The sequence below is a fragment of the Moschus berezovskii genome, chromosome 4 (assembly GCF_049115385.1).
Source record: "Moschus berezovskii isolate FMDL1 chromosome 4, NW_MosBer_1.0, whole genome shotgun sequence".
Classification (NCBI taxonomy): domain Eukaryota; kingdom Metazoa; phylum Chordata; class Mammalia; order Artiodactyla; family Moschidae; genus Moschus; species Moschus berezovskii.
In genome coordinates this window covers 72,920,174-72,944,121 of record NC_142463.1, presented here as the reverse complement: position 1 = coordinate 72,944,121, position 23,948 = coordinate 72,920,174, and the positions used below count along the sequence as shown (strand labels likewise).

Genomic DNA, 23,948 nt, shown 5'->3' with positions numbered 1-23,948 from the left:
AGAAGAATGAAAATTCATTATCTATCTGAACGTTTGAAAAAGAACTAAATTAACTGAAGAAAATATAAATAAAAGGATTCAGATGAAAGCAAATAATGGAACGAAAGACAATAGAGGTAAAGCAAAACTAAGAGTCAACTTTTTAAAAAAAACTGACACATTTTACAATCATAGCAAGACTGATCAAAAAAAGGCAAGGGCAATATAACCAGTATTAGAAATTAATCTATAAATGAGACGAAATTCTCATCAATATCCCAACATGCTGATTCTAAAATTTAAATAGAAATGATACCAATGCAAGAGTTGATAACTGAGGCACATTTCATATATGTAGGATTCACTGCATTCATAAAGGTTTATCCAAAGCATCTAAAAGAGAGTATTAAATTCTTCTTTTCAAGGAGTAAATCAATAAGTTCATAATGACACTTAAGAAAAACTCACTGGTCACCTTTGGAGAATAATAAGAAACTAATACATTATTATTTTTTTAATTGGAGGAAAATTGCTTTACCATGTTGTGCTGTTTTCTGCCATACAAACTGTACTTTAAAAACTAATAAAGAAGAAAATATCTATCCTGCCTTTCCTAACTGAACTGTGTCACTGGATAACCAGAGAGATGAAGAAAAGTGTCTTTTTATGGAAGCATTCCACCTTACAAATGAAGTCATAACAGAATTCAAATATCACCATTTTGTAAGCTCTAATAAGTTCATTGTTCTAGGCATCAAATATCAATGGCTGCTCAAATTACAAAAAGAGAAACAACCACACATTATATACCTTGCAACAGAGTATACCACATAAACACCTAGGAAGCATTCTTGTCCAAAAATCAAAATCTAAACTTGATCAAGCCCTTCAATTCAACTACCAATTTAGAGGAAATACAGAGAATGAGGAAAAATGACACAACTGGCATAATCCATATTATCAAACCTGTACAGGTGAAAATACCTGGCTGCTTCAACAAATAAACTATAATAAGGAAAAGGGAAAGAGAAAGGGCATAGGGACACAGAGATTAAGAGACATTTGAACAACAACAACAAAAAAAAACCCCACAAACTCAATTAAATTACAGTGCTCAGGAGTGTAGCTTTGGATGATAAAAATTATAAAGAAATACAAAGATGCCATTACCAGAAAAGCCAGGACTATTGAGGGAAGGGGCTGTGATTAGGAAGGGCCAAGTGGAAGGCTTCTGGGTGGATGGCAAAGATATTTCTTGACTTGGGTGCTAGTTACAAAAAAAAAAAAGACATTAATTCATATATGTATTTCACGCACTTTCCTACATTTTGTTGTATAATGTACAATAAAAAAGCTTTAAAGATCTTAAACAGTATTTCACCATGACTATAACGTGCTCAGTGCCCAGTTGCTCAGTTGTGTACGCTCTTTTGCGACCCCACTGACTGTAGCTCACCAGGCTCCTCTGTCCGTGGGATTTTCCTGGCAAAAGACTGGAGTGGGTTACCACTACCAAAACTGTTAATGTAACAATTAACTTCACTTTGAATTCAACATAAGACTTCTTTTTAACCCCTGAATAATTCTTTCCCCTCCCCACCCCACCCCCCCACGATTCTTGGCTGTTCTTTTGAATCTAAGCTCCCTTACTGAGTTTATGATTAATCTCTCTATCCAATTCTTTACTCCTTTTTTTGTCCCCTCTGACCTCAATCCTGTGCTAACTGAACACTAATCAACCACAGTCAGATGACTAAAACTGCTGGTGTTGATAACATCGTTAATGTACTAAAATCGCTGGTCTCTATATCATCATCAACATACTAACCCAGGCTGTTTCTCCAGGGCAAGATGAGCTAACAGACCCCCAAGCCATGGACCACCTGGTCTGAGACTCCTAAGCTAGAACATCCTGACTTCCGAAACGATGATTAAGAAACGTCACAGATGATGATTAGGCCCATCCTCTTTGTTCTTCCCCTTTAAAACAATCTCCAACTCAAAAAACAAGATGAATCTGAGGACAGTCTCTCACTCCCCGGCCTGGCCCCTTGCAATAAACCCTGCCTTGGCTGAAAACATCTGCTGTCAAGAGTCTGGCTTTCTGTGTCAATGGGCACATGAGGCCTTGCTTGGTTACAAATCTAAGTCAATCTGAAGGATTGATATAAATGTTTTACTCTGTCTTTTACCCTCTACATGGCTAATTCAACCATAAGAACTCTTATCATCAGGGGTCATTTTTACCTTTATGATTACTCTCCAACAAAATAAAGATAATAAAACAACTATCTCAAAAGACTGTTGTAAGGAATAAATGCAAAATACTTAAACCTATAAAACGACAAGTGCTCAATAAACAGTTAATAGTAATGTTATCAGCTTCATGTCTTGAAATTCCTTCTTCTAGAATCGTAATTCCACCAACACCATGCCTTTGCTCATGCTACTTTCCCTACCTGGAATGCCTTTTACTCCTTATCTTTTAAGATCAGGTACAAGAGTGAAACCTCCCCAGGTAACAACCAAAACAATCAAATATTCTCAGCTCAGAGCTCCCTCTGAGAATTATTATTAGACCAAACGTCTAGTGATACTGATTTGTACAATAGAACTTTTCTATGTATTTGCATTTCCATAAGACTGAGGTTAGAAATAATGTTCATCAATTTGGTATCTCAGTACTTACCTAGCCTAAGTGACATATAACAAGCATTCAGTAGAATGTACTGTATCAATGTTTTATTTCCTCCAACACTGAAACTTTCTTCAGTGATGGGGAAGTAGCTATTTTGTGGAGCCAGTGATAAAATACACAGAGAAATGTATTCACCCATCAATAGTTAAACTGGAAATTATTTGATATATTAAAAATGGGGATCATTTCATTGATTCTCTGACACTTGCTTCCTAAACAACACATCTTGGGCATTACTGCAGGGGAAAGCAAATGTTTAAAATGTTGAAAAGTTGAAAACACTTTAAATCTAATTTCCTGATACAACAAAACTGTATCCACAGGTAAATGGAAAAATAATATTTTAAATAAAATATACCAGATGTTTTAAACTAGAAATTCAGTGTGAAATGTTAAGACACAGGATTCTTTCAATAGTTTGTGAGTTTCTTAACAGCAAAATTCTGTCTAATTCAATTTTAATCTTCCCAAGGGTCCAATACAAAACTAAAATGAAATAGGTCTTCTCCCACTATAGGATCCATCTAGGAAACAGACCTATCTCATTTACTACCGTGTGTCCTCAGTACTTAGCACTAAATGTTGAATGAAGGTACAGACTTGTATCATATCCCCCAACTCTTGAGAACAGGAGCTTTTATTCATCTCTATAACCCCGGATGACAGAGGATGAGATGGTTGGATGGCATCACCGACTCGATGGACATGAAGTTTGAGTGAGCTCCAAGAGTTGATGATGGACAGGGAGGCCTAGTGTGCTGCACTCCATGCGGTCACAGAGAGTCGAACACAACTGAGCGACTGACCTGATAAAGTCAGCATCTAACATCTAGCAAGCATGCAACGTTTTATGAGTTAGTGCATGATCTCTGGGTTCCTTTCTTTGAGTGGTTCACTGATTCCCAAGCCAACCTACTCCTCCAGTCCTTGTTCTGAAATAAGGAAAAGATCTGACTATACCCTTCTTCTGCTATAACCTGAGTTCACTTCTAAGATACAATGAAGAGAGAATGACAGTGACACTGAATTTAGAGTCAGAAGATTGAATTTGATGCAAATTATTATGAAGCATTTTTTACAAGCAAGTTGAAGATATGCATAATACATGCATTTCACATAATTCATTTATTTTTAATGCCAACAGATAACTCCTTAAGCAGAGAATAAATCATATAACCCACGTTTATTTCTATTATTATAGTATCATTTTAGCAGTGATTCACAGATATCAATATAGCTGAATGCTTTGATGAGCTTTATTTTCAATTTTATACTTTATTAATTTAACTGCATTCATTTAGGACTGCTAATTATCTAAAGGACAACAAATGAATGTTTAAAAAAAAAACAAAAACACCTTTAGCACACTTACTAGTTTCACCTAGCAGGACTTCAAACTATCTTAAATATGCGTAACAGTCCCCACAACTATTGGAAACAACCAATCAATTATCCAGAGCATTTGTCCTAATGCTATGGAAGGTTATATTCCTGACAGAGATGCCTAAAACAAAAGTTATTTCCTCATAAAAAGAATGTTATGATAAAAGTCATATTCTTAACCAAGGGCCTTATACCTAGTTTTTTCTAGAAATGACTACAAATGTCATTTTTAAACATCTCTAACATTCTGTAAAGAATCATTCCAAAACAATAACAATCGAGAAATACACTACCCATTTTGAATAAAACTTAATTTGGCATATATAATTCTATAAAGAAAATTACAAAGAGTGCCTATCTCTTCTTCACAATTCCAGTTTAGTGAATTCCCTGGTGGTCCAGTGGTTAGGATTCCGCCTTTCTACTTCAGGGGGCACAAGTCTGATCCCTAGTCAGGGGATTAAGATCCTGCAGGCCATGTGGTGTGGCCAAAAATAGTAACTTCAGTTTATATTTTATTGCAGCAGAGTGGAAGGTGGTGATATTCATCATCCGTGAGGAAAACAGAAAGACCCTTCACCACTGACCCCAGCAGAAACATCACAGAGTAGGAAGGAGTCTGACTGGCCCCGATGCCTAGCCCTGTTGTCAGAGGGCCAAATCATCACTAGACGAAAACATGTGAAAAGATACCAGGTTAAAGACGAGAACCAATATAACACCCAAAGGGTATCATTTAAAAGAAAGGTTACAGTGTTACAAATATACTGTTCTATACTTAGTCCTATCCAATAACTTAATTTACTGACAAAATATACAGAAGGAATACTAATTAATGTGCAGGATAAAAAAAATTTAGGAGGAAGTAACATGCCCAAAAATAACTTGTAAATACCCATACCCAGGTTTAAAAATAAAAAAAATCAAACCAGCAAGCTGAGAAGGGGAAAGGAGGGAAACAATTGTGAAAGCTAAAATAGGAGTAAAGAATACTTACTGCCACAATAATGAATGCAACTTCATCTACTTTAACAAAAGCTTTGGATCTACAAAGCAGGTAACAACCTATTCCACTCTATCAGACTACACTTAGAATAATGAATTCAGTTTCAGACCTCCTCTTTAAGGGGCTGAGAAAAATATCATATTCAGGAAGCAACAACTGAAAAAACACAAAGGCCCGAAACCATGTCACATAAAAGTAACTTAAATACTTTCCAAGTCTGATTCAAAAGGTTTCTTTAGGGAGATTTTTGTGGGCATTTTTTTGTGTGTGAGGAAAATTTTTAGGAAGGCTCAATAATTACTGAGAACCTAACAATGGGATGTTTTGCTGTCTGTTAGCAAGCAAAGGGAAAGTTAAAGTTATCTTTTATCCCTGGCGGCTCAGACGGTAAGAGCATCTGCCTACAATGCGGGAGACCCGGGTTCAATCCCTGGGTTGGGAAGATCCCCTGGAGAAGGAAATGGCAACCCACTCCAGTACTCTTGCCTTGAAAATCCCATGGACGGAGGAGCCATGGATGGATGCTACAGTACACAGGGTCGCAAAGACTCGGACATGACTGAGCAACTTCACTTTATCTACTGAGCTTTGTTCCAGCTACTGAGTTAGGACATTTTCTCATTTAATCCTCACAACTACTGAGTTAAGTAAATACTATTATTCGTGTTCTACAGATAAGAAAACAGAGGCTCAAAGAAGTTGAGTAACTGACAAGATCACAGGTCTAGCAGACAGCTGAATAAAAACCTGAACCTGTATCTAATACCAATGACTATGTTTTATACTACACCAAGTGTCTCCATAATAAAGATAAGTTTCATATGTAAAAATATGCATTCATGCAAATTAAAATAAGTCTGCAACATTATTTTAACCCTCTAAAATAATCCCCCTACCAAAAAAATTCTAATATCCTTTAATGATGATTAGAGAATTAAATTAGCACTCATTCACAGTATTCTATGGCACAGTTCTTAAAAAGTAATATGTAGAATTTGTGTAGCTCCAGAATGTTGACACCTTTTCTGGAAAAGGAAAGGTATAAACTAAGGTATAAACTACACTAAGGAAAGTTTATAACTTTCCTTCATCAATCCTATTTCTGGCATTTATTCAGCAGAGAGAGAAATGTTCACTCACAAATATATATAGTATTGTCCATAAAAATTACAGAAGCAATCTAGATATCCAATATTTAAGGGTAAAATATGATATAGTCACACAAAGGAGTATTTATATATTTCTTTTAAAATATAGTAATGAGGTTCATGTAAAAACACAAGAATGATGTCTATGCTTTAAAATGAAAATAGCAAAGCATGCATACAGCTATGTAAAAATTCATGCATATAAACAATAAAGGTAATAAAAATAAAATGATATGCATATTTTGGCGATGACATTATACATGATTGTCAATTTTTTAAAACTGCTTTTAATGTTTTCACTCTATTGCTAACTTTCAAAAGCAGGTTGTAAAATATAATAATAATGATACTATTTTTATAAATTTCTAAGATATGCTTTACTCATGCATACAGAAGGGGTCCAGCTCCTAAAGAGTTCATAATATACTTAAGGAGACAACATTTACATTTGTAGCAAGAAAAAAAAAACTGTTATTAGTAACTACAGCTCTATATTGTCACCCTGCTTATTTAACCTATATGCAGAGTATAACATAAAGAACCCTGGGCTGGATGAAGCACAAGCTGGAATCAAGATTGCTGGGAGAAATATCAATAACCTCAGATATGCAGATGACACCACCCTTATGGTAGAAAGTGAAGAGGAACTCAAAAGCCTCTTGATGAAAGTGAAAGAGGAGATTGAAAAAGTTGGCTTGAAGCTCAACATTCAGAAAACAAAGATCATGGCATCTGGTCCCATCATTTCATGGGAAATAGAAAGGGAAACAGTGGAAACAGTGTCAGACTTTATTTTTTGGGGGCTCCAAAATCACTGCAGATGCTGATTGCAGCCATGAAATTAAAAGACACTTACTCCTTGGAAGGAAAGTTATGACCAACCTAGATAGCATATTAAAAAGCAGAGACATTACTTTGCCAACCAAGGTCCGTCTAGTCAAGGCTATGGCTTTTCCAGTGGTCATGTATGGATGTGAGAGTTGGACTGTGAAGAAAGCTGATCGCCAAAGAACTGATGCTTTTGAACTGCGGTGCTGGAGAAGACTCTTGAGAGTCCCTTGGACTACAAGGAGATCCAACCAGTCCATTCTAAAGATCAGTCCTGGGTGTTCATTGGAAGGACTGATGCTAAAGCTGAAGCTCCAATACTTTGGCCACCTCATGCGAAGAGTTGACTCACTGGAAAAGACTCTGATGCTGGAAGGGATTGGGGACATGAGGAGAAGGGGACGACAGAGAATGAGATGGCTGGATGGCATCACCAACTCGATGGACATAAGTTTGAGTGAACTCCGGGAGTTGGTGATGGACAGGGAGGCCTGGCGTGCTGTGATTCATGGGGTTGCAAAGAGTCAGACACGACTGAGTGACTGAACTGAACTGAACTGAAGTACAGCTCTAAGAAATGAGCATTTCAGAGGTAGTCATTTAACAAAGGTTTTTGAGTGCCTATACTGAACTGAACTGAACTATATGCCAGCCATAGCTCTAGCCACTGGAGTTATAACAATGAACAAAACAGACAAAAAGTTCCTGCCTTCATGGAACTTACATTCCAGCAGCAGAGATACAATAAGTAAGTTAATATGTAAATTAAATAAGCAATTGATACTGCTAAGTGCTACGGAGAAAAATAGAGCTAAGAAAGCGGGCAGTGAGTGTGTATGTGAAAGATGCGATTTTACACTAAGTGCCAGTGGAGGGTCTCACTGAGAAGACATCTGCTAAAAGACTGAAAAACGGGAGAGAAAACAGTAGCAATAAATGCGGAAAGAGAATTCCAGGCAGGGGAACGGCAATAGCAAAAGCCCTAAAATAGAATGCCTGGCCAATGATGCTAATGTGCCAAAAACTGAGACATGTAATTTATTAAGCAGTCTGTACCCGGTTGCTACAGACAGCTACACAGTTCTGAGAAAATGACCTGCATCAGCTGGTTTCTGTACATAGCTGCTTTCCCTGGCAAATCCCTTTGAGGTCTTCTTCACCTATAGCGACTTAAGCATCTCCTTTTTATTCTGAAGATCCATATGGGGCCAACCCCGACAGCATTCAACAAAGCTAACAAATTTCCAACAGGGGGACTGAGACCCCTAGGGTGAACCATGAAAGTGGATGTTATAGGGGTTGCCCCCATACGGGAATGTCTAAGAAACTTGTAAACAAAAGAACTTCTCCATTTTAAGCTGTTCTCTGTGTCGTGATATGGTGCTTCCCTGATGGCTCAGAAGTAAAGAATCCTCCTGCAATGCAGGTGACCTGGGCTCGATCCCTGGGTTGGGGAGATCCCCTGGAGAAGAGCACTCCAGTATTCTTTCCTGGGAAAGTCCGTGGACAGAGAAGCCTAGAGGGCTACAGTGTACGGGGTTGCAAAGAGTCAGACACAACTGAGTGACTAAACAACAATGTGTTGTCATATAATCCCTGCTGCTAAGTCACTTCAGTCGTGTCCGACTCTGTGCGACCCCATAGACAGCAGCCGACCAGGCTCCGCCGTCCCTGGGATTCTCCAGGCAAGAACACTGGAGTGGGTTATAATCCCTGCTGCTACTTCCAAATTTTCAAAAACCTCTACAACAAAACCTGATTTGTGAATTCAGAGGAATCAAGGCAGATACCAAAATGACAGGCTCAAGAGACAAGAAGTGGAATCTAAAATAGAGCAGAAACATAGACGTGAAGCAAGGCATGACTAAGAAAAACACAACTTTCTGAAACTCTTCAGAAACATTTGGCTATTCCTACCATCTATAGACTGAGGCTTCGAAAAAAGACGAAGGACCACCCGATAAGCTTGTGGACACGGCTACACTTTGATGGCCAACAACTAGATCACACTCAGTCAAACAATTAATAGATGAAACAAAATAGTACCTAAACACACAGTTCATAAGACTAAAGGGGGATGCTTATCATTCAGATTAAAAGTTGTTTAAAAATGCTTTATGGAAAAGGTGACCTTGACCTAACCTTTAAAGGATAAGAGTTGAAGATATTCCAGGTACGGCTAAATCATGAATAAGGCTCCAAAGCCAAGAAGCAGTGTGGCCTGTTCAGAAAACAGTGCAGAAACTGGTCTATTTGGAACAGAGTAGTTGCTGGCAAGTAATGGAATAAAAGATTAGCCAGGTAAGGTGAGACCAGATAAGGGCAGATTCTGAAATCCAGGATGAGAAATCTGAACTTTGACAAGCATTCACGGGAAGAGAAAGAAAACTGCTTTGTTCTGCTTCTGTTCTTTGGGTTTTTTTAAGATCATAAAATAGTTTAGCAATGTTGACTGGTCCCTTCCTTGCCTTCTAAAACTGGCCCACTGATTTCCTACCCTCCCCTACCCCCAGTTCCTGTTATATAATCTCAGGCACACAACTATCACTTCTCTGAAGATAACGCCTTTAACTCATGTTTGTGCTAGTATCCCATCTCCAACTGCCTGTCAATTATCCTTAAAAAGTCTTCAACTATCCTGTATCATTCGTCCACCTTATAAATGCCTCTGAATGTCTATCCTGTGACATATGCAAACTAGGAATGTAAAGATAAGTCAGTCCATAGCCTCCAGAAACGCACAGTCTGATGCAGGCAGAAGCCAAGAAAATAAACTGGTACAATACAGAGTAGAGGAATGCTTGGAGCAGCATGAGAGCAGCGGACAACAACATTAATTTGGAGATCAGGAAAAGACAGACAATATTTAAAAGAAAGTGTTAACTGAACTGAGTCATGAAGGAAAATAAACATCAAAGGGTGGGAAGAAGTGGTGGGGATGAGAATGATTACAATTAGACTGCAACGGCTGGGCAGAGCCGATCCCGCTCAGAGACTGTTAATTTCATATGGCTGGCTGAGTAAGTAGTAAAGGACCAGATCACGAACACCATTCTCTCACGCTAAGAATTTTGTATTTTAGAATAGCTTAAAGAGTTGAATGAAGAAATAACATGACCATATTTGTGTTTCTTAAAAAGAGCTCTCATGGTAGTGGACAACGGACTGAAAGAGCACGACCATGCCTCATAAAAGGCAACAAAAATCTGATAAAGGCTTCTATTAACATTCAATTTATCTCCATTCATTCCTACCCTCATTCTAGGCTTAGCTCACATCCTTCATAAGACCTTCCTTAACTCTTCCCAACCATATTAATCTCTTCTTCCAGAAATTTCTAAGGCCTGACTGTCTGTACACTGCAATATAATCTTACATTTATAACTAATTAACACTTAAAGATGTCATATATTTTTTGAATGTATGTGTGACACATACATACAAACACCTCCATCTCACAGCACCTAGTGTGGTAATATATTATGAAACAGATAATTCCTTTGAACTGAATACATGGGTCTCCTTTATCCATGAATAAAATGATTCCACCATTCCCCATATAAATAATAAACAAATAAGATGTATGACTAATCAAAACTAGGGTGGAAAAGTTAGTACAGTGGTCATATAGGACAAATACAAGGGAACTTTCTGGGGAGATGAAAACATTCTAATTTTACAAAAGGAATGTGTTAAAGTGTTGCATCTATTTATTTTAAAAATACACAGGATGTGTACAGCTCAATATATACAAATTTTACCTAAAAATCTTTAAAAACTAAGCGGTAGGGAGCAAGGAGCTATAGATGAAACAAGAATGGTAGAATGTTGACGGTACCTTTTGTGTAGAGTGTATGGAGGTCCACAAAATTATTCTGCTTACTTTGAATGCGTGTGAGATTTTCTGTAATAAAAAGTATATTTCTCCCAGTCAAATCATATATAACTAAAAAACTACTTAGAAGATTAAATTATTCATTCTCCCAATGTCTGGAATAATGTAACATTGTATCTTTTAAAGTGATTTTACTATCTTTATTACCTATCTGGTTCTAAGGAATATCTTCTAAGACAAATTTGTCAATAGCACAGACAAGCTATAAAGGTCAAGCAGTCACAATTTCCTTAATTAGGCACTAGATAGTAAAGTTAATTAGTCCTGTTACCAAAGATACCCAAAAAGCCAGTAAAATATAAAGTTAGAATTTTCTAATCTTCAAACTATTGAAGGAGGAAACAGACAGAACAAGCTCCATCTTGAAAGCAGGACTCCATCTTGGGCTGGACTGTGAACTCTGAGCTATATATGCCCAGTATCTATGGAAATGACATATCAACTGGAAAACGAGACCCCCGGGATGGAAGAGCCCAAGGCTCGTACCTAGACTCTCCAAAGCCTAAAAGAATACCCTAATTATCTGTGTAACCAAATAGAATCATAAATTTTACTATGCGTATTGGGGTATGGCCACAGGCCTATTGATAACTGTCCACTGTTAACTACCTAGGCTTAAGGCATATGAATCACAGATTAACTCTGACTGTATCTTTCTTTTCCTTTGTTCTGACTAGTTTCAGGGAATTTGGAGAGGTGGGTTTGGGCACCTACACTTAGGGTATATAAGGTTTTCACAAAAACTGGTCAGGGTCCTTGGCTAAGAGGAGACTCTGCCTTGGGCCCGCCATAACTGCACTCCACCATCTGCATTGTCCTTCTGAGTGAGTTTGTTTTCAGGAACGAATGGCTACAACACTATGATGCCAAAGACGGCAACTGAAAGATATCCAAACGATTCTGGAAGTATATTATCTACAAAGATAGATTTGACACCATTCTTCATGGCCTTAAAATAATTCAACCATTTTATCTCTGTAATTTAAAATTCAAGCTTATCTGCTCATAATTCGCATTGCCCTCCCACAAACTATTTAATGTGTAAAATAAAGATTTTCCTTAGTACTGTACTGCCAGTGCAAAAGATTAACAAGAATCTTTTGTTTAGTAAATTAACTGCTGCATAGTTTAATCCCCTCCAAAGTTTACAAAATTTCTCAAAAAGAGATCTATAGAGACTTTTAAATTAATAATGAATAAACACCCAAAATTATTTACTAAGACAGATTATATTATAGTGTTTTGCTATTATTGCTACTATTTCCCATCAGATTATGCTTAAACTTTCCCTCACTCAATTATCTATGGCCTTATTAATCAGGAACTACTTTAGCTGTGACTGGAAGGGACTTGAAGAACTTGGAGAGTGTTTCTGGGATGCTGACAATGTTCTTAACTGGGTGCAGATCTGAGTGATGATTACATGAGTGTCATTTGTGAAAATTCTTCAAGCTCTACACTTATGTGTATTTTTCTACAAATACATAATTCTACAATAAAACAAAGTTTTTATTTTAAAAAAAATCATAAAAGCAAGCCAGAGCTGTTAGGGCAGTCCTCAAATCCCCCTCTCCCATGCCCTGAAATACTTCTCCGCAAAAATGTAATTCAAAGTTATTTTACAACATTCAACATTTTCTACTGGCATATGCCCAGATAAAGCATAACTTCAATTTGCAACTGGGAACTCAGAAAGCATACAATCTCATCTAAAATTTTTGTTTAAATTTTCCAGAATAAGTCATTTCAAAAGCAAACTGGATAGAAGAAAAAGCTCTGTACTGTTCCGACAAAGACGCCAATCATTTTCAACTTTGTTAAGCAGATTTACAAAGGAAAAGGCCACTGCTTCAGACTTTAATAAGATAAAGAAATCAGGGACAGGGGAAGGTTTAGGAAGAACTTCATGGTTAGGAAGTCCACTTGTCAATGTCTTAAACCAACGTCTACTACTAATCAGATATAATAGGCAAATCGAAAGAGATGACAACAATACCTGCCCAAAGAAATGAATGAGATAAAATGTATGAAAACACTATGCCAAGATTCAACATTAAATATCCAATGCTTTCCAGGCAAGCATGCTTGACACAACCTTTTCTCATTAACTTGCTGAAGCAAATAAAGTATATCTACAACCCCACAACAAGTAACTCAATTCTCTCTTCCTTCTCTAATCTTACAATCTCCCAAAGTTAAATTTAAACATTAAAATTCTCTAGGGAGAAGTAACGGAGTATAATCAAAAGAGCTCCTAACCTTTATCTAAAGCACACTTGCACCTTCCACCTGAGAATCAGGAAAGGGAACCTTGCCCTCCAAATACCTCGGAACCGATTCAGCCTTTTCGGCTGAAATACCAGGGCGTCCACTGACCAACTCCAAAGGGACACCACTTTAGAAAGCAACTTTGCAAGTGGATCCGGGATAGTTCACATGAACCATCCTAGCGACTTTCAAGGGCAACTACTAAAGATTCATGCCAAACCTCACCCACTGACTTAAACAACAGCCTCCAGCCTGTGGGTCCAATCTCATCCTCATATCACACATAAATGTCCACAAAGCAAACCCACTGACAGTCAGATGAGATGGCAAAACTACAACACACCCAGAAAGTTGATGCAAAAAAGGAGGTGGCGGAGTCAATGCAAAAAGGGGAGGATATGGGGGGCGACTCCTCGGGTCAGAGGCACAGGTTTGCTAGCGGGTGCAAGAAAAAGATTCACACCCCGAGGGGCAGAGTGGGCAGCTGGACAGGCAGGCGGAGCGCAGGGAGCACTGCGAACTCCCGCGTCGCGGGACACCCGGACACCCTGACATTGGAGCCTGGCAGCGCCCGCGGCCAGCCCCGGCTCCACTTGACCCCGCGGGGCAAAGGGGATCGTCCGCCGGGCGAGGGAGAAGAGCGCCGGGGGAGCTCCAGCTCGGGCCCGGGAAGGCGGCGCGGCCACGGGCCTTCTTACCCGTGCAGGCCGAGGGCGCGGCGCCGCTTGTGGAGCAGGCAAAGCAGCAGGAACGTGGCCCCCGCCAGCGAGGAGTTTCGCACGGTCAGGTACTTGCTGAAGGCCGCCATGGCACAGCCCGCACGAGCAAGACAGGGAAGGGATCTGGGACGCGGACGCGGCGGCGACTACCGTAGTGCAGGAAGCGCGAGGGCGACTGGGAGGAGAGGAGCGCGCGGAGCGAGGGCGGTGCCGACCGCGCAGGACCGCCCCCTGGCGCGCGCCGCCGCGCCGGCCGCGCGCCGGAGACCCCTCGGACTGTGGCTCGGCGGGAGCGCGCGCGGGCGCCACAGGGGCCGGAACAGACTCGGGACGCGCTCTGCGCACGCGCCTACCCTCCTGGGCTCGCCGGGCACGCGAGCGCAGAGACGCCCCCGAGGCTCCTTTTGCCGCTGCTCGCTCTTAACAAGCCCTCTGTGTATCCCGTGCTCTCACCCTTACCCCTACCTCCGCGCGCGCACACGCACAAGGCTTTCGCAAGAACTGGAAAAGCGGGCCGGGGCTGCGCTAGGCGCTTGGTGAGACTTGCCACTCCGCCTCCACTGCTGGGAAGTTACCACCCTCTTAAAGGAGCCAGGAAGAAGGGGACCGGCCCCATCACAGATCCTTTACACAAAACTGAGGGCGCAGTAATCCTTTAGAGGAAAACAACTGTAGGAAACTCTCAGAGGTGTACGGAAATGTGGAAAGACTGACTACAAATCAAGTCTTTTTCTAAGCTAGTGTTTTCTAAACAATAAATTATCGTCTCTAGGGGATTATATATCGGTTTGGTAGATGGAGACCACCACTTTTTTTTTTTTAATGAAATCTGGAAGAATAGAACAATCTCAGGGTGCTTACGTGTAATGGAGTTGTTCTGAGAAATTTTTATACCAGTCTTTTGGATCTATGTGCCCCGAGAAGTGAAACAAAATGTATTTCTTAATGTAGCTCTGATCAAACACATTTGAGAAACACTATTCTCTGCAGAGGAACATTCAGCCATAACAAGAGTGCATTGTGATCATGCTGGCCTTACTCCCGGAATCAGAAGGGCATTAGAGATTACAGCATTCTTCAGCCAGGGCCTGTGATACAGAAATCCTTAGCATTTAGACGGCTTTGTACAGTGACTAGTGAGTCCCTGTCTTTAGTTGAGGAAAGGAGAAAAAAGCAAGTGTGTCGATCAGAAAACAAGTTCATATATTAAAGTAGCCCATTTGAAGTAGCCCACAAAACAGTGGTTTCTTAAGGTGTTTTCTCAATATCAATTGGCAATTTTTTGATACAGATTACAAGAGTCACTCAAGAAGGCAAAAGGGAAAATTATTAGTTCATTTAAAAATTGCATAGCATTGTGAAAGTGTTAGGGACTTGGGAAAAAGTGATTATCATCTTGAGTTTCTAGCAGTGAAGAAAGGGCATGCAAGGTTAGTCCAAAATATGTCTATTTAGTAAGCAGAGTTTATTTAAAAAAAAAAAAAGATACATTTAGGAAGTACAGTATACTTCAGAGAAAAGCCAAGAATGATTCATTGGGCAAGATATTGTAAAAATACCTTTGTTCAAGACACATCAGTGAACTTCCCTGGTGGTCCAGTGGATGAGAGTCTGCCTGCCAAAGCAGGGGAAACAGGTTAGATCCCTGGTTTGGGAAGATTCCACATACCTCGGAGCAACTAAGTCCATGAGCCACAACTTCTGAGCCCAGATACTACAACTACTGAAGCCCACGCAGCTAGAATCCCGGCTTCTCAACAAGAGAAGCCAGGGCAATAAGAAACCCATGCACTGCAATCAAGAGTAGCCCCTGTTGGCGGAAGGGATTGTTAGGGACTTTTGGAAGGTTATGTACACACTGCTATATTTCAAATGGACAACCAACAAAGACCTACTGTACAGTCATGAAATTAAAAGACACTTACTCCTTGGAAGGAAAGTTATGACCAACCTAGACAGCATATTAAAAAGCAGAGACATTACTTTGTCAACAAAGGTCTGTCTAGTCAAGGCTACCCTTTCTCCAGTAGTCATGTATGGATGTGAGAGTTGGACTATAAAGAAAGCTGAGCACAGAAGAATTGATACTTTTGAACTGGTGTTGGAGAAGACTCTTGAGAGTCCCTTGGACTGCAAGGAGATCCAACCAGTCCATCCTAAAGGAAATCAGTCCTGGGTGTTCATTGGAAGGGTTGATGTTGAGGCTGAAACTCCAATACTTTGGCCACCTGATGCGAAGAGCTGCCTCATTTGAAAAGACCCGATGCTGGGAAAGATTGAAGGCAGGAGGAGAAAGGGATGACAGAGGATGAGATGGTTGGATGGCATCACCGACTCAATGGACATGAGTTTGGGTGAACTCCGGGAGTTGGCAATGGACAGGGAGGCCTGGCGTGCTGTGGTTCATGGGGTCGCAAAGAGTCGGACACGACTGAGTGACTGAACTGAACTGAACTGATAGCACATGGAACTCTGTTCAAAGTTTTGTGCCAGCCTGGATGGGAGAGGGGTTTGGGGGAGAATGGATACACGTATATGTATGGCTGAGTCCCTTCCCTATATGCTTGAAATTACCAAAACATTGTTAATCAGTTATACCCCAGCAAAAAATGTTTTTTGGTGTTAAAAAAATAATAATAATAATTTTTTTAAAAACTCAAAAAAAAGAGTAGCCCCCACACTGCAACTAGAGAAAGCAAAGATGATCCAATGCAGCCAAAACTAAAATAAATAATTTTTAAAAGAAGCATAACTGATTCTTTAAAATGAAATTAGTTAAATATGAGCTCAAATAATTTAATCCCATCATATAAATAACACCAGGGACAAATCTGTAACCCAACAAAGTTACTGATTTGCTGCAGCAAAGGAAACCACAGAGCAGAGGAAACAGAGGAATTATGGGTATGTCTCCAAAAAGGGAAGAAAAGTGGATGGTTATAATATTAGGGGAAAGAAAGAATTTAGGTAGACTAAATGAAACAGTACTTAATAGACTCAGAGCAAATCAGATCTATATGTAAAGGAATTACTATCAGACCTGCATTGAGAAGCAGACTAGGGGATCTGTTTCTTGAAAGATAAGATTACTGTAGAAAATACATGTGTGTGCTAAGTTCACTTCAGTCGTATCCAACTCTTTGCACTCTATGGATTGTAGCCCACCAGGCTTCTCTCTGTCCATGGGATTTCCCAGGCAAGAATACTGGAGTGGGTTGCCTTTTCCTTCTTCAGGGAATCTTCCTGACCCAGGGACCAAACCCGAGTCTCTTTTTGTCTCCTGCATTAGCAGGCAGATTCTTTACCGCTAGTGCCACCTGGGAAGCCCCTCACTAATAGGAGTGCCAAACAATGAAGTTTCTGTCAACCTAGGGTTTTAGAGAAGGTTCCTTAGTACTGTATCCTTCAATAATTAACCAAAGCAATTTTTCAGATTCATACTTCATAATTTTTTTAATGTGATTTTATTGGGAAATCTCCAGGAGCTCTGATTTTTAAAGAATTTGAACTATTGAGAATAGGGGAGAGGGGGGCATATGGAGCTAAGGAATCTAGAAAACAAACCTCTTGAAGAGATAGTGTGATCGACAGCCTCCAGCACTGTCCCAGATGATTCTTGCTTCCTGGTATTCATACCTTTGTGTAATCTCCCAGATACAAGGATTGATCTTTGTGAACAAAAGATTATGGCAAAGGTGATGATACGTGACTTCTGAGATCAGATCGTGAAAGGTATTGTGGTTCCTGCCTTGGTCTCTCAGATTGCTGCTGCTGGGGAAGCCACTGCTACAAGGAACAAACAGTCCTGAGGAAGAATTGAGGACTCCTGCCAAGAGCCAGCACGAGGTCACTTAGCTCTGGAAGCAGATCTTTCATCTCCAGTCAAGTATCAGATGACTACAGCCTCATGAGCCATCACCAGCTGGAACGCTAAACCCAGATACCCCTGAATTCCTAACTGACACGAACTATGAGAGAGAATGCATGCTGACCGCTGTTTTAAACTACTGAATTTTGGAGTAATGTATTATGCAGCTGATGTGATTAGGACCAACCCTTGTAAAATGGATGGAGGAAAAGGATTTTAGGAGAAGATATAATAGGAGGAAAAAGACATAAAGACAAGAAGATACAGAGCAGGAAGATGATTAAGTCTGGTGTGGACAGATGTTCAAGAAGGGGTGTGAAATGACAGATGAGGATGCAATGTTTAATGGAAGGTCTAAAACACCAAGATAACCAGTTGGGACTTTATTCTGTGTATAAAAGGGAGTATTGCAGGTTTCGGGGCCTCAGCTATCATTTAAGAAAGAGTAGTAGTGTAGTGTGTAGAATGTAAGAAAGTGTGTAGTAAGTAGTGTAGTGTGTAAGAAAGTGTGTAGGATGGATTGAAGGAGAAAACATCAAGTAGAGAGACCAGATTGAACACTTTTGAAATAATCTAGACAAAAGGTCGTGGGCATCTGAGTGAGAGCAGCACAGAGCAAACAGGAAGGAAAACACTTTGTGGATTCAGATTGGATGGAGATGGGCAAGATTGTTGTTTAGTAGGATCATTATTTAGTTATTTTTTAATTAACTCTGAAATTTCCAGGTTGGGTGCCTGAGAGGACCATAATACTTACCAGAAGGCAGAGGTGCAGAAATGGCACCTGCTTGTCAGGAAAGATAATGAGATGCAGATAAATTAATTCCTCACTAGCTCCTCATCACCAAGATAAACACCAAGATTCTTAGCATCCTATTCAAAGGCAATTATATAAGCTCTGTCTACCTCTCTGAAGGGAATTCCCTGGTAGCTCAGTTGGTAAAGAATCTGCCTGCAATGCAAGAGACCAGAGTTCAGTCCCTGGGATGGGAAGATCCCCTGGAGAAGAAAATGGCAACCCACTTCAGGAATTTTGCCTGGGAAATCCCATGGACAGAGGAGCCTGGCAGGCGACAGTCCATGAGGTTGCAAGAGTTGGACACGACTTAGCAACTAAACCACACCTCTCTGAATTCCTAACTTTGCACTCTTCCCCACCCCCAGCAGCTATATTCTACCCCTGACCCAGGAGACAAATGTACATTCCTATTCACTCCAGTGTTCTTGCCTGGAGAATCCCAGGGACGGGGGAGCCTGGTAGGCTGCTGTCTATGGGGTCGCACAGAGTCAGACACAACTGAAGCGACTTAGCAGCAGCAGCAGCATTTCCCTCTGCGGTTTTCCCTTGAGTATGTTATTCCTTCTACTTGAAATACCAATCCTATTTTGTCCTAACATCCTTAAAAATGAAGCTTTGATGGTCTCCTATCCCAAACTGTCTTTTCTGAAACCACTTCCCCACCACTATCCACCCCCACTCCCAGCAAAGTTAACCACTCCCTCGTTTGCACTATTTCTGTTTCATATGTAATTCTATTAATGTATAGCAGGTTAATGTATAGTAGCCATGAAATCAAAAGACGTTTACTCCTTGGAAGAGAAGTTATGACCAACCTAGACAGCACATTAAAAACCAGAGACATTACTTTGCCAACAAAGGCCCATATAGTCAAAGCTATGGTTTTTCCAGTAGTCGTGTATGGATGTGAGAGTTGGACTGTAAAGAAAGCTGAGCACCAGAGAATTGATGCTTTTGAACTGTGGTGTTGGAGAAGACTCTTGAGAGTCCCTTGGACAGCAAGGAGATCAAACCAGTCCATCCTAAAGGAAATCAGTCCTGAATATTCATTGGAAGGACTGATGCTAAAGCTGAAACTCCAATACTTTGGCCACCTGATGTGAAGAACTGACTCATTGGAAAAGAGGGCAGGAGAAAGATGGGGATGACAGAGAATGAGATGGTTGGATGGTATCACCAACTCAATGGACATGAGTTTGGGTCAACTCTGGGAGTTGGCAATGGACAGGGAGGCCTGGCGTGCTGCTGCAGTCTATGGGGTTGCAAAGAGTCGGACACGACTGAGTGACTGAACTGAAATGAACTGATAGTAGGTTATCAGGGAGGCAGATCTTAAAACTTTCTTTTAAGACAAACTGCTAGTCATTTCTCTGACAAAGTAACCTCAAGTCACCAGGAACAGTTCATCTTTGCTTAGAAAAGAAACACTTGAAAGGCCCTTCTTACTGACACATTTATAGGAGCATTTTGTACCCATTGCGTTGGGGAAAGTATGTAACAGGACATCTGGACAAGACCATTCCTCCAAATAATCCTAGTTAGCCCAAGTTGGTAATGGGAAAGTTTGCCTGGGATTGCCTCTTGGGAAGAAAGATTGAGATGTCAACCTCTTTGCTTTCCAGGTTCAACATTATTACAGCCTTTTGATAGACTAAGATAGACTTAATAGACTGAGATAGTCCTGTCTCACAGCCCAGGATCCTAAAGAGAAACTCCCAGGTGAAATAGGAAGCCTGGACTGGTGAACCAGTTCAGCAACAGAGTCTCATGGCCACAAGACCTGTTTCCAGCACAGTATTTGGCAAAGCCGTGCATGGCCATGTGCACCATCATGTCCGACTCTTTGCAACCCCATGGACTGTAGCCTGCCAGGCTCCTCTGTCCATGGAATTTTTGCAAGCAAGAATTTTCCATTTCCTACTCCAGGGGATCTTCCTGACTCAGGGAATGAACCTACATCTCCTGCATTGGAGGCAGATTCTCTACCTCTGAGTCACCTGGGAAGCCCGGCTAAGCCATGAAAGCCATCTGAATTTTTTTTAAAAGTATATATATATATATAAATTAAATAAATAAATCCAGTCATCTAGGAATACCCACATTCTTTGGGAACAGTATCCTAACATAGAAACACCTTGGGGATCCATGCTTCAGCTGCTCTACAAGCTGTGCACCCAGGATGTCATGACAGGGGAGCAAGGATGGTGAGGAAAGCCAAGTCACAATGGCAACACCAGCTAGTAGCCAAAGATTTTTAGCAACAGTTTCCTGTCTTGTGTGGAGACAGAGAACTAACTTCTGTGAGCCGAATTAGCACCTGAGGTGAATTGGCTGAGAAAAGCAGTCTCAAAGATCAGGTACTGAGTTTCCTAATAAGGACCTAAATTGGTCAGTTAACTGAAACAAAAAAAAATGATGTGAAGTGATATGTATTACCCCAAACTGATGAAGCAGGTCATACTGATTAAAAGCATACACACATGTGTGTGCATACTCAGTTGTGTCAGACTCCATGACCCCATGAACCATAACCTCCCAAACTCCTCTGTCCACGGGATTCTCCAGGCAAGAATACTGGAGTGGGTTGCCGTGTCCTCTTCCAGGGAATCCTCTCGACCCAAGGATCGAACCTATGTCTCTCGTGTCTCCTGAATTGGCAGATGGGTTCTTTACCACTAGTGCCACCTGGGAAGCACCCCCCTACACACACAGTTGTGCTTTTTGTTTTCTATAGAGTAGGTATATTCCTAAGCCCTGTATACCGTTGACACATAGCAGACACATAGCAAATGTTTCTTAAATTGAGCAAATATTTTCTAGTGTTAACAGGAATGCCCTGTGGAAAATGCCCAGCAAGTAATTATAAGATGAAGATCTAGTTCATAGGAGAAAAGATCAGTACTAAACATGTTTTCGTATGAAAATATTTACTAATGACTTACCATGGGCCAGGAACTGAGGCCAGTGGTGAGAAAAACAGAATAGTCCTCACCCTGAACAGATACTAAGCAAAAAATAAAATAATTATAAAATCCAAATACAGTAAGAGTTTCAGGTATACGTTTAGAAAAGATACACGGTGGAGCTAGTGGTAAAGAACCTACCTGCCAATGCAGGAGACGTAAAGAGACATGGGTTCGATTCCTGGGTCAGGAAGATCCCCTGGAGGAGGGCATGGCAACCTACTCCAGTATTCCTGCCTAGAGAACCCCTGGTGGGATATGGTCCACAAGGTCCCAAAGAATTGGACACAACTGAGCGACAAAGAATTGGACACAACTGAGCGACTAAGCGGAGAAGGCAATGGCAAGCCACTCCAGTACTCTTGCTTAGAAAATTCCATGGATGGAGGAACCTGGTGGGCTGCAGTCCGTGGGATCGCTACGAGTGGGACACGACTGGGCGACTTCACTTTCGCTTTTCACTTTCGCTCATTGGAGAGGGAAATGGCAGCCCACTCCATCGTTCTTGCCTGGAGAATCCCAGGGACAGGGGAGCCTGGTGGGCTGCCATCTATGGGGTCGCACAGAGTCGGACACGACTGAAGCGACTCAGCAGCAGCAGCAGCAGAGCCACTAAGCATACACAGACATGGATTGAGAAGTCTTCTGTTTACAAACAGATGAATTCTTGGAATGGAATGAGAACTGAAAAGAAAAATGGGCAGTTGAGAAGTGAAGTATAATCTTATGAAACACCTACATTTCAGGGGTAAAGGAAAGAAAAAGAGCTGGGGCAGTGAGAATAATTTATATGGTAGTATAGGAACACAGAGGCATGATACTCACAGAAGTCAAGATAAGAGAGTTCCAGAAGGGTATAGGATTGTTAATTCAGATTATTGTAAGTATTGGAGCTGCATTCTTCTGTATAGCCTATCCTGGACTCTCTTTTCCTCTCTCTGGTGTCCCTAATGCACACTGTCCTGACTTTTGTGACAGCTCCTTTATAATGCTTATTTATGTAAATGGAAGTAGCAAGGGGAGAAACCAAGTCTTATTTTTCTTTTTTGATGTGGACCAATTTTAAAGTCTTTATTGAAGACTTTGTTACAATATTGCTCTGTTTTATGTTTTGGTATTTTGGCCCCAAGGCATATGGGATCTTACCTCCCCCACCAAGGACCAAACCCGTACCCCCTGCTTTGAAAGTGAAGTTTTAAAACCCAGGTCTCCCGAATTGCAGGGGGATTCTTTAACTGTCTGAGCCACTAGGGAAGCCCTTGAACCACCAGGAAAAAGTGAAAGTGTTAGTAGCTCAGTCATGTCTAACTGACGCTTTGTGACTGTAGCCTGCCAGGCTCCTCTGTCCATGGCATTCTCCGGGTAAGAATACTGGGGTGGGTTGCCATTCCCTTCTCCAGGAGATCTTCCCAACCCAGGGATTGAACCCTGGTCTCCTACATTGCAGGAAGCCCCTTATTTTTCTTTAACCCCACATCATCTCAATAAAAAAATTGGAACCATACCTCATACTGCAAACAAAAGAAACAGAATAATTTCTAAATTGCTCAAAGAATGAATAAAAAGAAAATTAAAAGAAACTATTAAAATCATTGAAAGAAAATAAAGAATTCTTCATGAAATAATTATAATCTTGGCATGAGGAAGACCTCCACAAGTATTAAAATCCAGAAACTGTAGATGAAAATAATTGATACTGGCTACTAAAAATAATGTCTTCTTGATTTAAAAAAACAAACAAACATAAACTAAGCAGAAAGAAAACTATAGGAAAAAACTGCACTTTATTTCTTACACTAGAGCTTCATTTTCCTAAAAGTACATCAAATCAGTAAGAAAAAAGCCACAGCTAAATAGAAAACTGGGTAAATAATATGACTAGTTCACAGAATAGAAAATTCAAATTTGAAAACATACTTTTATCACTCATGATATGTGACACAAAACAAAGCTACACTAAAATACAGTTTTCACCCACCAAATAGGCAAAGATCCCAAATTTTTAAAACATACTATGTCATTTTTTAATGAATATTTCTGAGGGCCAGGTAAGTTAGAGCAAACTGTAAGATAATTGGTCAAAAAGATCTTAGAGAGACAGCAATGAGTGGTCCTGAAGAGAGATCTTAGCTGCCTGTCCAGGGATTGAACCTGGGTACCCTGTATGAAAATCAGAAATCCTAGCCATCAGACCACAAGAGGCTATAGGCCAGAAGAAAAGTGTCCTTAGCTCTTTCTCCTGTTTGAAAGCAAGGCTGTTTCAAGGAGGCAAAAACTGTAAAAACAGGTTCAAAGTTTATTATTAGAGACACAATATGACACGTGGGAGAGCACACAGAAAAACAGTTTAAGTCAGAAGCAAGGCAGAAATACACAGCCAGAGAAGAGTGTGGG

General features: G+C 40.5%; 1 protein-coding gene across 2 annotated transcripts in view; it reads right to left on the bottom strand.

Moving 5' to 3' along the window:
* The window catches only part of ABCD3 (ATP binding cassette subfamily D member 3), an 83,725-nt gene extending 69,357 nt beyond the window's left edge, over positions 1-14,368 (bottom strand). Inside the window, exon 1 of one of the 2 annotated variants that reach the window (XM_055401735.2) lies at positions 13,904-14,368. In XM_055401735.2, coding sequence (XP_055257710.2) covers positions 13,904-14,013 — 110 coding nt within the window. In that variant the 5' untranslated portion in view covers positions 14,014-14,368. The remainder of the gene's footprint in view (positions 1-13,903) is intronic. The other variant, XM_055401734.2, reaches the window with a different exon arrangement.
* Positions 14,369-23,948: the final 9,580 nt, after the last annotated feature.